Raw genomic sequence first — 12,733 nt, 5'->3', positions numbered from 1 at the left:
GATAGATGACCGTGCATAGCGGACAGAATTATTCAGTTGGATACAGATTTTATAGGCTAGTTTGAGGTGGTTCGGAAAGAAACAGTCCCTATTTAATTTCTGCACCTAGTCTGTTAGTTCTGGTTGGACAACTTCGGCCATCATTTGGCGAACACCGGCGATATCAGCGAAATGCGGGGGGGAAGCAGACGACCTTTCCTTGTAAGTCCCGCTGTTATCAACTAAAGCGATGAACTGTGCCATATACAAGCTGTTGTCGTAGCATCAACTTCCAACTTGGGATAAGATGATCTGGTTTGTAAGACTTTAGCGTCGGTAAACATCGGCAATCAACACCGGCGACAATCCAACTGACCGGAGATAAAGGAAGGAAAGAGTTGATAGAAAAAGTAGTATATAAGACGGTTGAGCAAGCTACAATTATATTGCGTTGAAGTGCTTCTTCTTTGGGCCTCGGACTCAATAGGTAGATAGTGTCTACGTTGCTTGGCAGGTCATGCTGATCATGGGAATTGGAGGATTTAGTGCTCACTGGATCAGCACAAGGAATGCTTCTCTGGTCAATCAGATGCTTGGCATAACAGCCAAACAACTGGTATCTAGCCAATTGACAACTTGTGAATGCCGATCCAAGTCTCTCATCATCAATTCATTTCTTGTTAGTGTCTAATGGATGGATCTGCTATTGTCCACTTAGTTATATATTACCTCCCCGTGGCCAGCTGTCCGACACCAAATCTTTTTTATCTTACCAAGTGGCATTTCTGCTATTCCCACCATGTCTGAGTCGAGACAGCAAGTATACAAAGCGCTCGAAACATTGGGCGATAAAAACGCTCCGGCCCATTTTGACGCTCCTCAATAGAGACGCAAGCTGGCTGATGTCGTTTCCCCGTCCCAAAGGCGAGCAGGCTTTAACGGGGAAAGCGTATTTCCACGTCGTGTATGAACCATGGCTACAAGGCGATGCATCCATGTTCTACAGCTGGTTCTTCAACATTGCGCTCAGTGACAAAGCAGCGGTGACTGATGTCCAAGGCATTGAGGATATTATTTTGGAAATTGAACGAGCTGCGTCATGTCGTCTACCGACTGGCCATGCGCAAACTGCCACGAAAGACGACGGCTACCAGGGAAATATTAACGTTATAATTCTTGCTTTTCATTATTTGGACCATGTTCATGAACCAACTCTCCGAAACTTTGATCCAAATATTCCTATCGTCGCGACACCTGAAGCAGCCGCCATCGTCAGACCGTGGAATCATTTTAAGACCATATCTTTGAGTCACGATTTGGACAGTTTCGCCAAGACATGGCGCTCACCAGAGCTTCATCCAGATCACCTACCTGACTGGTTGACTATCCTGCGTCTACCAGGCCATGCCATTCTGAACTTCTGTACCGCCCTGGTCTGGACCCACGAAGATGTGCACGAAACTATGCTCCTGTCACCCCACGGCACACACCTCGACCAAGGCCCTCTAGATGCCTTTTTACAAGCGGAGCCAAAGACAGAAATTTTGACACTGCTGCATGGACTGAAAGAGAGTCATGGAATAAATGGCGTGAATAAGCTGGGGGTGAAAGGAGGTCTTGCTTTGTATCGAAAAATTGGGGGTAGCAAGAGCTGGATTCTAAATCATGATAATGATTTTACCTACTCAGGTTTCTTCTTATGGGTAACGAGGACGGTTGACCTTCCGCGGTCTATGGAATGGGCGCTTAAGGGAGAAAGAAAGCAGAATGAGGCAGAAGACTTGGACGTTCCAAACTTTGTTCAAATTGCTAATGGAGGAATGGTTATGCTTGAGGGATAAGGAATTTTATTCTGTGTGGCTTCAACAATTTGGCCTGCTTTATAATTTGGGACCACTGTCAACCTTCATCATCACACTCTTAACCTCCAAGAAATTGTCCAAACTGTAGAGCCAGCCCTCTCGGCCCTGGCCCGATGACTTGTACCCTCCAAAAGGCAGGTCCCTCGCCGTGGTAGGGCTAGTACAGTTGATGCCTACATAACCAGAGTTGAGCTTCTGGGTGACTCTCATAGCCCTGTCTACATTCTTGGTATACACTGCAGCATACAGACCATACTCCGTGTCGTTTGCCTTTTCGATAGCCTCCTCTTCTGTCTTGACAGTGTTGATGTTGACAACAGGTCCAAAGATTTCCTCCTTCATGACCTTTGCATCCTCGGGCGTGTTTACAAAGATAGTGGGTTCGACAAAGAAACCACCGGTCTTTTCAAAGTTGCCGTTGCCACCGAGTTCCAGTGTTCCCGACTGCTTACCCTCATTGATATAAGACATGACTTTTTCATACTGAACCTTGTCGGCTTGAGGGCCATGATTGATGCCCTTCTCTGTGGGATTACCCGGCTTTGCGGCAGACAATGCTTTCTTGCAAGCTTGGACGAAGTTATCGGCGATAGAATCTTGCACGTAAACACGAGAATTAGCCATGCAGACCTGACCACTGTTCCACTGGATACTGTGCATGGTATCCTTAGCAGCCTGCTCAAGGTCTGCATCGTCGAAGATAATGACGGGCGATTTACCGCCGAGCTCGAGGATGACCTTCTTCAGGTTGGACTTGGCAGCTGCTTCTTGGATTGCGCGGCCAGTAGGACCAGATCCAGTGAAGCTGATAGCCCGTACGTCCATGTGCGACGCAAGTGCGGCTCCAGAGGGGCTACCATGGCCAGACACAACATTGAAGACTCCAGGAGGGAAACCGGCTTTGTGAATGAGCTCAGCGAATTTAGCAGCGCCAAGAGGTGCCTTTTCGCTGGACTTGATAACCACTGTGTTTCCAGTGATCAGAGCAGGAGCTGATTTACTGGCGAAAAACAGAAGAGAGGCGTTCCAGGGAATGATAGCTGCGACAACACCAAAAGGCTGGCGCAGAGTCATGGTGACATAGCCAGGTGTGTTAAGACTTGCCTGGCCCTGGATATGAGGCCAAGCTTCGGCGTAGTGCTCGAAGCTAGAAGCAGCGGCGTAGCCCTCAAAGAACTCAGCCAAGGGACGACCCATGGACTTGGCTTCAAGGAGAGCTAATTCGTTGTTGTGTTCTTTGATGAGAGCGGCGAGTTTCTTCAGGTAGCTGCCGCGCTTGGCAGGGTCCATAGCGGACCATTCTGGGAATGCACGCTGTGCAGCTGCGACGGCCCTGTTGGTATCACCTTTTGTAGCTTCTGGGACTAATGGAAGTTATTAGCAGGCCAAGGGCTTAGAATTATGAAGGTGTTTGTACCGTCCGTGACCTTTTCACCGGTTGCTGGGTTGAAGAGGGGAAATGAGTTTCCATCCGAGGCTTCAACCAACTAAATTAATGACGCGTTAGCTTATTTGTCGTTGTCTCTGGCGTCTAAATAGTGATCATACTTGACCGTCAATCAGCATAAGAGGCTTGATAGCCTCTGGTGTAGTTTTAGAACCCATGATCAGTCAGATGTACTTGAGAAACAATAAAGACTGGTGGTGATAGTTTCCAAGCAATGGCACGAAGTGAGAGAGGATATATGACGAATGGCATGACATCAACCAATGTGAAACGGGAAAATTGAGCCGAGAGAGAATTTATGCGCCACCCCCGCTGTGCCAGAGTCGAGTAGCAGTGAAGGACGTGATGGGCTACAGTACGACGCTATTGTGAGGGGAAGTTCTAGTGGAACAATGGGTCTCTTCTTCATACTGACCCTGATGGACAACGTTGAAGGGAAGACAGAGAACTTGGTATCGGATGATAGAATGTCTTCATAGCCAATCTGATCGAAAAATAAACAGTCGGAAACTATTTAAGAATCTGACATGCATGGAATAGCAGAAAACAACATCCATTAAGCAACTAACAGGTCTGACCCACTTCATGATATGTAGACATCCTATTCATCATACGATCCTCTATAACAAATCTAATAAATTTTAAAATCCTCACCAAGATGTTCCTGATGATGAAAAAGCTCATCGATATCCAACCCATACAGATAGCAATCACCCACCAAAGTCCACCCCTTCCCATCCTTCCTCTTCCGCAAGGCAAAAGGTTCAGATGAGCCAGGAAAGTAAACAATCCGATCACCAGCCTTCAATCGAGAGCTCGCAAGGCCCATAGATCCATTCTCCGTGGTGAAAAGACAGCGGCCGTAGCTAGCAGCCATCATCTCATCAGAGAATTGGCGAATATGATATCCAAGTCCCTCATACTCTTCATCATCAGGGTCATCAGGCTTGCCGACATCACACCACCAAAGATAAAATTCATGATCCCGGAGAAACATAGAGGGGTCGGCTTCCTCGAGTATTCCTGTCCCACAGTGACGGTACCACTGAGTGAAACCAATGTCAACGCTGAAGATCTGATATCCACGGGTTGCAGAGATAGTAGCAGCAAAAGCAGAAGACACTGAAGAACCTGATGACTTCCATTCAGGAATCAGTGTCGTGGCGAGTGTTTCCCAGTCTTTCATCACGAGACCAAAGGCTTCTGTTCCAGGAGCATGAGATATCCCGCTTGGAAGCTCAGCACCCACTGAACGGATGGTATCAATCATCTTGCCTTTTATCACCAACGATCTATCCGCTGAGAAAGATAGTCCTGGAAGATACTTGCGGGCCAAGTCCTCTCGGGAAATGCTAATACTCTTCCCATCGGCGAAACGTATCTCATACTGGCTTGGAGCATCTGCTCTCCAAGGAGCATACCAATCATATCCAGGAAGGCTTCTTGTTGATGTTTCGGTAAAGTCAGGCACCCACGATGGGAGGTTCTCATACTTTTGCGACACTCCAGCATGCTTCAAGATATCCAGGTCCCCAGTCAATTGAATGACTGCCTCCGCAAACTGCTGAAAGATGCTTTCCACGGGCAGGTTATAATCAACTTCCACAAACCCTGGTTTGAACAAGCCCAGGATTCCATAAATCTTGTCCCTCACCTCTGTCGTTCCGCACACACGGCTATAAAGCAGAACACTCATGGGATTACTCTCAGCCTCCAGAAGTCTTAGTCTCCAAACATGCTTATCCGGATTGAAGCCCGAGATTGGATGGTCTGGTTGGTTTCCAGGATAGGTGCGCACCGTCGAGAGACCATTTGCGCCGCCTGAAAAGTCGGGTTTCCAGCTCGCGTCGATATTACGCCAGAGCGTGGTATCTTCTCCACACATAATTACCGCTCTGCGAGCAAGAGCTATCTCTTGTATCACCCACGTGCGAAAGAACCAAGGCCTCTTGACAAGTGCCTCCCACGCTTTACGCTTTGCTTCTGACTGTTCTGGGGAGTTTGAGACGGCATCCTCGGTTTCATCGTCCTTGAGGTGTTCAAAGACGAGATGGGAATCACCAGCGGCATCTCCAAGCCATACAATAACTTGTTTCGCCGATTTGTAGATATCGCCCATAATTCTAACTTGTTGGTTTCGTTCGTCGTGGAATGCTTGGTTGATACAAAGTGCATCGACCCAAATAGTCCTGACACTATCCGTAGAGCGAAGGTGAGTCAGTGCAGAATGCAGATTCGGGGTTATAGCTATGTCCTTTTCTTCAAGGCTGATGTACTTGGCGGGACTGATGTCGCCCCATACATAAGACAAAGCCTCATATTCTGGCTGGAAAGTGATATCGCTGTCAACTAGGCGGCCAACCAAAGGATCTAATCTCTTGTTTGAGGGGAGGAGCTCAAGAAGCCGGAAGGAACTGCTGCTGGCCAACGGCTTATAGAGATCCGTAGTAGAGACGATGCCTACAGCTGGTGAAGGCGGAGAAGCCCCTCTTCCCTGTGGTGTCGCTTCAGGAACCTCCTGTCTGGTCTGCACCAAACGTCTGACTTTCTTATCCCAGGCTTTCCTCTCTGTAGCTACAACCTCAACTGTGTGAGATCTTGTCTCAGTGAGTGACGGCGCATTCCACTTTCCATCCTCAGAAAGCCTTTCTTGTATCATCTTGATAACTTCCAGGCGTTCCGAGATGTTTCTGAGACCATGCTGATCTACTCGTTTCATAGCCGCCGCGGCATCCATGGGTAATCCAGGACAGTTTGGGTCAGCCCCTGCATCCAAAAGTAGCCGAATTGCTCCGGTGTTGCATTTCAAAATAGCCAGGTACAGCCAACTCGCGTCAATGGTTATGTCGTCGCCTTCTGGCTTTCTCGATTCTCTCGATGGTGAGACGAAAACTGTATCGATATGCGGGCCAGGGTATTCAGAGATGAGGTACTTGATCGTCTTTATATGGGCTAAATGTCCTCCGAGTAGCCGAAATGCCATCTTTCCCCACGATTCTTGGTCTTGAGGTAGCAGGGGACCATACTCATCAACACACCAACGGAGTAAGTCTAAGAGGTTTTTCCTCAACGCTGCCTTCTGCAAAGCTTCAGCATCCAACTTGATACCGTGTGCGATGAGAAGCTGTGCCATTTCAACTCCGTTGACTGTAAGAGGTACCTCATCCAGTCTAACACCACGCTGCAAGAGTTGTTGAGCAAAACCGAGCGCGTTAGACGTAACACACCAATTCAATACTGCTTTGAGGTCAGACTCTTCAAGACCCTCCGCCTCATCTATAAAAGCCTCGAGGAAGTCTTGAAGGTTCTCATCGTCTTCGTATTGACCGGTGGCTATCGCAACCTCGACAGGCGCCACCTCTGCATTGACTGAACGGCGGTTGAAGATGCAAAGCCGGCGTAAACCTGCACTTTCACCACGAGCAATGAGAGTCTTGATAATTTCCAATTTTCGGCCAGCAGCTGCAGCGTGCATAGCCGTTCCGCAGGTTGACCCTTCGCCTTGTCCCCCGTCTACTATTCTTGGCCCAGGGATGTCGGCCTTGATGCCGTAGTCCAAGAGCTTTTCGACAAGGTCCTGTGATCCTTGATAACAGGCGATGTGAAGGAGCATAACAAGTCCCAAGTCGCCTTTATCAAAGAAGAGACCTTGTTGCAGAAGATATAGTATGATACCGTCCCATGTAAGGTCAACATCCATTTCCCACAGGGGCCTATCGAAGTTCACTCCAGGAGGCCATCCTACCCAGGTCATGTCGACGATGTTCTGAGGCGATATCAGAGCGTCCAGTGTAACCTGCAATAGATTCACTGTCTCTTCTTTGTTTTGAAATGATGCATCCTCCAAGGTTTCTCTCAGCTTTTTGACCTGTTCTGGAACATTTCTCTTTTGCGTAGTCGAGATATCCGCTCCAGAAGAGATCAGAAAGCGAAAAAGGTCGGCATAACCCAAAACGCAAGTATAGTAAAGAGGCGAGTATCCATCGCCATCGAAACAGTTAACTCTTGCTCCATGAGCCATAAGCAATTTCAACATTTTCATAAGCTCAGGGTTTGACTCCAGCGGTGATTTACCAAGTAATCCCGGTTCTATCTTGGCTCTTTTGATGGCTACTTGCAAGACATCATTCTCATCCACAAAGAGACGGCACGTATCATCTCGTTCCAGTAGTGCACGAGCAAGTTGATACTCTGGTCTGATGTCTCTAGACATACACCGTCGAATAGCTTCAACATGGTATCGCTTGAATTTTGGAGATTGGCCATGAAGACTAAAGAATTCATCCAACTTGAGTTGTTCGAGGGGTGTCAGAAGCTGGTCTCTGTCGTCGATTGAGCCTTTAACAGTACAGAGATTTACAAGCCATTCTCCTGCGGCTTCTATGATTCTCTCAGGCAGATCTGGGTTGTCTTTTTGTTGTTTCATGGTGGGTGTTGACTGTTGACAGATTTCAGTGCAATGCTGACGTGAGTGAGGTGGATTTCCGACTTGGTTGCCTGCTAACGTTAGTTGGGTTTGGCATCCTGCCCGGTTATGTTGATAACTCAGTGCTATAGCCGTTTAGCACTATTTGGTGGATCCGTCTGGTGCCATGGACTGACCGCAACTTTGCTCAGAGACTTGGACAACTTGAGACGGATACTTTGGAGACTAGGGGCTCATGTGTCATTGTAGAGGATAATAGAATTGAGTATACACACATGTTTTTGTACTTATTAATATGTAGAAATATTTCGCTCAAACTATGACGTTCCGTTCCATTGCATTTCAAACCACCACCAACTCCTGACATACACTCTATAATGACTTTGTTTTGGCATACAGACAATTAAACAGGGAAAGATCGCTCTGATCGAACTCGTACACTATAAATCTCAAAATATGCAGCACACTCGTCCAATCTCTAAAATGGAGCATAAAAGAATCAAGATGATGTAAACAAACACGCACTACGCTTGTCGCGTATCTGGGTTTTCGTTGCCGTTGCCCATTTGTCCTGGTTGAAGACCTGCTACACTGGCAGCCACGATACCGGGCATTCCCACGACAGACATCATGGGTGAGATGGGAGGTCTGTTGGACGATCGTGATGAACCGCGACGGCTTCGGAGTTTGCTTCGTGGGCGGGAATCGGAACGCTTGCGACGCATCTTCTCGCGCATCTTCTCGCGGGAACGCTCCATGGCGTCGCTGAGAGCTGTCATGCGTCCACCGCGAACACGCTTGAGGAACTCGAGATCATCGCGAATACCAAGGAGGGCTGTGTCCATGTCGTAACCTTCGAGCTGCTTCTCGGTGGCAAGTTGACCTTCTTCGTCAGATGCATCCTCCTTCTTTCGCGAGAAGCGGATCCAGCTGGGCCAGAGCTTGACGAGCGCGTTGACCATGGCGGCGAACCACTCATCAGGGAACAGACGGATGAGAACACCAATGGGGATGGACAGGAAACCCAGGACGAGAGAGATTCCCCATTGGATGCCGTTGAGACGTGTCACAACAAAGGCGTCACTGCCGAAGAAGATGATGATTACCTGACCAGCTGCCATGATCGTCATCATGAGCATGAAGAGATGGTTGCGGTGGAGACCCTCAAAGATGTTGAGCTTGTTGTCAATACGTCGACTGTTAACAAGCTTGAAGATCTGCATAAAGACAAAGATGTTGAAGATGAGAGATCGAACTTCAGTCTCATCGTAGCCAAGGATAGGATCGCGTCCGAACCAAAGGACAAAGCACACAATTAGCTGGTAAATCGACTGGCCGATGATCATCTTCCACATAGTGGTAGTAATAAGAGGGGCGGTGCGTGACTCGGGTTCACGGTGGAGAAGACTTCCAGTGGGAGGATCCGTAGCGAGAGCAAGAGCAGCGAAGGTATCCATAATGAGGTTGACCCAGAGAAGCTGGACGGCGTTGAGAATGGACTTTTGCTCGTCGTCTGAGACGGCAGAAACAAATGTCACACCGACGGCCGTGATGTTGACGGTAAGCTGGAACTGAAGGAACTTCTTGACGGAGTCATTGATAGCACGTCCCCAGCCAAGCGCAACAACAATAGATGAGAAGTTATCATCCATAAGGATAATGTCAGATGCTTCCTTGGCAACTTCTGTTCCTGTGATACCCATCGAGAAACCGACATCGGCAGCCTTGAGAGCAGGAGCATCGTTGGTACCATCTCCCGTGACAGCAACAATCTCGCCTAAAGAGCGTAGAGCCTTGACAAGAATACGCTTATCCTCAGGACTTGAACGGGCAAGAACACGAAGCTGCTTGACGACGGTAGAGCGCTCTGTCTCGGTAAGCTTGCGGAAGTCGGATCCTTGCATGACAGCGTTGGGTTCGGACATGTTGGACTCTGTGAGAATACCGCAGTTGAGGGCAATTGCTCGGGCTGTTTCAACGTTGTCACCAGTAACCATCTTGACGTTTACAGAGGCGATACCGCAATCGATGACGGCTTCGGGAACACCCTTGCGAACAGGGTCTTGGATACCGACGACACCCATCCAGGTGAGATTGTGCACAAGATCAGTGAGGTCGATGTCGGTGTTGGCTTCGTCTTCGGGGCGGAGAGTCAGGACAGGAGGCCAGGATTCGAAGTCGCGGTATGCAAGACCGATGGTACGTAGAGAGTTCGTCGCGTAGCTAGAGATGACAGATTTGATACCGTCCTTGTGGCTATCAGACAGAGATTCGGTAGAAGGACCTTGCGTGGGATCGCCGATGGTGGTACATTCGCCGAGGACAATCTCAGAAGCGCCCTTGATGAAGAGACGGTACTTGGGCTTATCCTTGTTGGGACCGGGGATCTGGACGACAGCACCCATACACTTGCGCTGAGAGTTGAAGGGGAACATCTGAGTGACGGGGTGGTTCGAGCGCTCAATAGCCAAAGGTCCCAGACCGAGGTAGCGACGAGCCCAATCGAGAAGAGCGGTTTCAGTCTTGGTACCAACGAAGCCTTCATCGGACTCGAAAGCAGTTGTGTTGACGGTGACGGCAGTCTTGAGGAGATCCTTGTATTCGGGGTCGAGCTTATCGGAGAACTGGTTGAGAGGGATAGTGTCGCTCTTCTCGGTGCCTTCGGTAGTTGGCGACGAAGAGGAGTCGCCAAAAGAGAAACGACCACGAAGACCCAAAGCGCCAGCGACAACAGTCATGACGTTCTCGGTCAAAGTACCAGTCTTGTCGGAGCAGATAACAGTGGCGTTACCCATAGTTTCACATGATTGAAGGTGTCGCACCAGATTGTTCTCGCGGGTCATCTTCTTAGTCGCAAAGGCTAGAGAGAGCGTCACGGCGAGGGGAAGACCTTCGGGGACAGCGACGACGATGACGGTGATGGAGGTAATGAGGATTTGTAGAAAGGCTTGACCCTTTTGTTCGCCCGAGTCGGAGTTGTTGGGGAGACCAGCTAGGAAGATGATGAGGAGAACGGAGAAGAGAAGAAGACCAGCGGCGCTACCGAGTTTGGCAATGTATCCTACTGAGGTTAGTATATTGGTGTCGGGTTAATAGACGCGGTTCGCACTTACCGGCAAGGAGGTTGAGCTTTGCCTGGAGAGGCGTCAGACCTGGATCATCACGAAGAGACATCATTGTCTTTCCATAGCTTGACTGTTCACCAACAGCAGTGACAAGAAACGTTCCGACACCATCAAGTACCTTGGCGCCAGAGATGATAAATGGGTCAAGCTTCTTGAGTTGCGGTGCAGGCTCATTAAGAAGAGCGTGAAGGACCTGGTCGGCGCCGACCTTCTTGATCAGGTCAGACTCTCCTGTAGCAGAAGACTCATCACAGCTGAGGTTGTGACCAGAGATAAAAACACCATCGACAGGAATAACATCTCCGGGTTCCAGAAGCATCACATCGCCGACGAGAACGTCATGGATAGAAAGGTTCTGGGGTTTACCGGCGCGTGTCACCTTGACAATACGGTCTTCCTTCTTCTGGTTGAGCTTCTGGAACTGGCGCTCCTTCTGCCAATCGTTTGCTGCGCCGACGACAACAACGATAGTGATGGCTACGATAATGGCGACACCCTCAACCCATTCGACCTTGGCTCCCTCGTGGTGTGTTGCGCCAAAGGTCTGGTACAGACCCAGGGCTAGCGAGACCACAGCTGCGATACACAGAAGGATAAGAACGTGATCCTGGAGAGCAATCCATGCGAGTTGGAGGAATGACTTTGCTTTGGGTTCGGGGAGACGGTTGGCACCGTAGACTCGCTTGCGATCGGGAAAGGCGTCTTTGGCTACTGCGTGACTATCGTGGGCTTCTGTGGATGGAAGCACATCTGTCGTTGGCGAAGCCTTGAATCCCTCCTTTGTCGTCGCAGTCGCTTCTTCAAAAGAAACAGCATTGTGTAGCTTCCCCTCGTCAGGGCTTAATCCCGCTTTCGAATCTGTCCTCAACCCCTTCTCCAGACCGGGTAATCCACCAAGGGCGACAAAGGCGGCCAAATTCTTGGGATTTATGAGCTTGGAGAGCTGTCCTGGGGAGAATGCGAATGGGTTATTGTCGACGGTAAAATGGGCCTCCTCACCAGGGTCAGCTTTGAGGATTTCTTGCTGATCGCCTTTTCGTAGGGCTTCGACGTCGCGGGATAGTTGTTCATGGTCGGTGCCTACTTTGGTGGGAGAAGAAGAAGCCCATGATTCGGCGCGTGACTTTGATGTTGGGACAGCGAGGGTGTTTGTGTCGTCAAGAGGAGATGGAGATACGTTGATGGAATCTATTCCTGGGGAGTTGTTAGTGATGATTCGTTTGAGCGATGATGTTGTGATTGATGAAGACCCAACGGTCGAAAGAGCGGGCGGGTGATCGCACTGGAGCTTTACCGGGTGAGTTTGTGTCTACAGCAGCTGTGTCAACTGTAATTGTAGGGGCCCTCGGGCGTTTGGCCGGGGCGTCTGAATCCATGATTGATGATGATATTTTCAGACAGTCAATTCATGGATGAATAACTTTGATATTTCACAATGAAATGAAATTCAAGACTGATTGTGAGAGAAGAGGAGAAGGAGAAAAGCCAAGATATCTGGGAGAGCTGAATAGGAAAACCCTTGCTCATTGACCTTGTTTGACCGGGGACAGAATTTACACTTCCCGTAATACACAGCCACAGCCACGAGGCCCGCCAAGATATAGGCGGACAAATTGATTGGCGTTGAATGGGGCGAAAAGAAATAATTGCTTGATGTCTTCAAACGAGCTAGACCTTGGCGGTTAGCACACGGACAGGGGCACTCTGGGCACACTCAGGGTTGAGGATTACAGGAAAGCCAAGTGCTGACTTATCTTACTGTACAGAACAAAACAGAATAATCATGAATCAGTCATCTTTTGGGGTGTTGCGTCAAGAATTGTTCTCAAGTCTGAATGACCTCAAGTGTCCATCCATCCACCATCTCGTCAAGAAACTGTTTTATTGCCAAGGC

At 49.1% G+C, this 12,733-nt stretch overlaps 4 protein-coding genes across 4 annotated transcripts; 1 reads left to right on the top strand and 3 right to left on the bottom strand.

Annotated features, from left to right (window-relative positions):
- Positions 1-445: 445 nt before the first annotated feature.
- Positions 446-1,839, top strand: EDB82DRAFT_43078 (uncharacterized protein). Its single transcript, XM_025730924.2, has one exon. The coding sequence runs from the start codon at positions 882-884 to the stop codon at positions 1,818-1,820; it is 939 nt and encodes a 312-aa protein (XP_025590001.1). The 5' UTR covers positions 446-881; the 3' UTR covers positions 1,821-1,839.
- EDB82DRAFT_43077 (aldehyde dehydrogenase) lies at positions 1,840-3,682 on the bottom strand. Its single transcript, XM_025730925.2, has 3 exons — positions 3,390-3,682; positions 3,259-3,328; positions 1,840-3,205 (listed from the first exon to the last, which is right to left on the bottom strand). Exons 1-3 carry the CDS (start codon positions 3,444-3,446, stop codon positions 1,860-1,862), a joined length of 1,473 nt encoding a protein of 490 aa, XP_025590002.1. The 5' UTR covers positions 3,447-3,682; the 3' UTR covers positions 1,840-1,859.
- Positions 3,683-3,919: 237 nt separating this feature from the next.
- Positions 3,920-7,714, bottom strand: EDB82DRAFT_550488 (heterokaryon incompatibility protein; the record flags this gene model as incomplete). The annotated part of the gene is made up of 1 exon (XM_025730926.1): positions 3,920-7,714. One exon carries the CDS (start codon positions 7,712-7,714, stop codon positions 3,920-3,922), a length of 3,795 nt encoding a protein of 1,264 aa, XP_025590003.1.
- Positions 7,715-7,942: 228 nt separating this feature from the next.
- Positions 7,943-12,595, bottom strand: EDB82DRAFT_43062 (Ca2+ ATPase). The gene is made up of 3 exons (XM_065607691.1): positions 12,134-12,595; positions 10,828-12,027; positions 7,943-10,775 (listed from the first exon to the last, which is right to left on the bottom strand). The coding sequence occupies exons 1-3, from the start codon at positions 12,213-12,215 to the stop codon at positions 8,239-8,241; spliced, it is 3,819 nt and encodes a 1,272-aa protein (XP_065465525.1). The 5' UTR covers positions 12,216-12,595; the 3' UTR covers positions 7,943-8,238.
- Between the last annotated feature and the right edge of the window lie 138 nt (positions 12,596-12,733).

This window comes from Fusarium venenatum (assembly GCF_020744135.1).
Source record: "Fusarium venenatum strain MPI-CAGE-CH-0201 chromosome Unknown EDB82scaffold_1, whole genome shotgun sequence".
Classification (NCBI taxonomy): domain Eukaryota; kingdom Fungi; phylum Ascomycota; class Sordariomycetes; order Hypocreales; family Nectriaceae; genus Fusarium; species Fusarium venenatum.
Note: the sequence above shows the minus strand (reverse complement) of the source record. Positions and strands in the feature narration are given on the sequence as shown.

Coding starts and splice junctions, on each gene's coding strand:
- EDB82DRAFT_43078 (XM_025730924.2), top strand. CDS start 882: ATGTCGTTTCCCCGTCCCAAAGGCGAGCAGGCTTTAACGGGGAAAGCG.
- EDB82DRAFT_43062 (XM_065607691.1), bottom strand. CDS start 12,215: ATGGATTCAGACGCCCCGGCCAAACGCCCGAGGGCCCCTACAATTACA. Junction 12,028..12,133: donor TGTAGACACAAACTCACCCG/GTAAAGCTCCAG, acceptor CCCCAGGAATAG/ATTCCATCAACGTATCTCCA. Junction 10,776..10,827: donor AAAGCTCAACCTCCTTGCCG/GTAAGTGCGAAC, acceptor TAACCTCAGTAG/GATACATTGCCAAACTCGGT.
- EDB82DRAFT_43077 (XM_025730925.2), bottom strand. CDS start 3,446: ATGGGTTCTAAAACTACACCAGAGGCTATCAAGCCTCTTATGCTGATT. Junction 3,329..3,389: donor TTATGCTGATTGACGGTCAA/GTATGATCACTA, acceptor TCATTAATTTAG/TTGGTTGAAGCCTCGGATGG. Junction 3,206..3,258: donor CGGTGAAAAGGTCACGGACG/GTACAAACACCT, acceptor AACTTCCATTAG/TCCCAGAAGCTACAAAAGGT.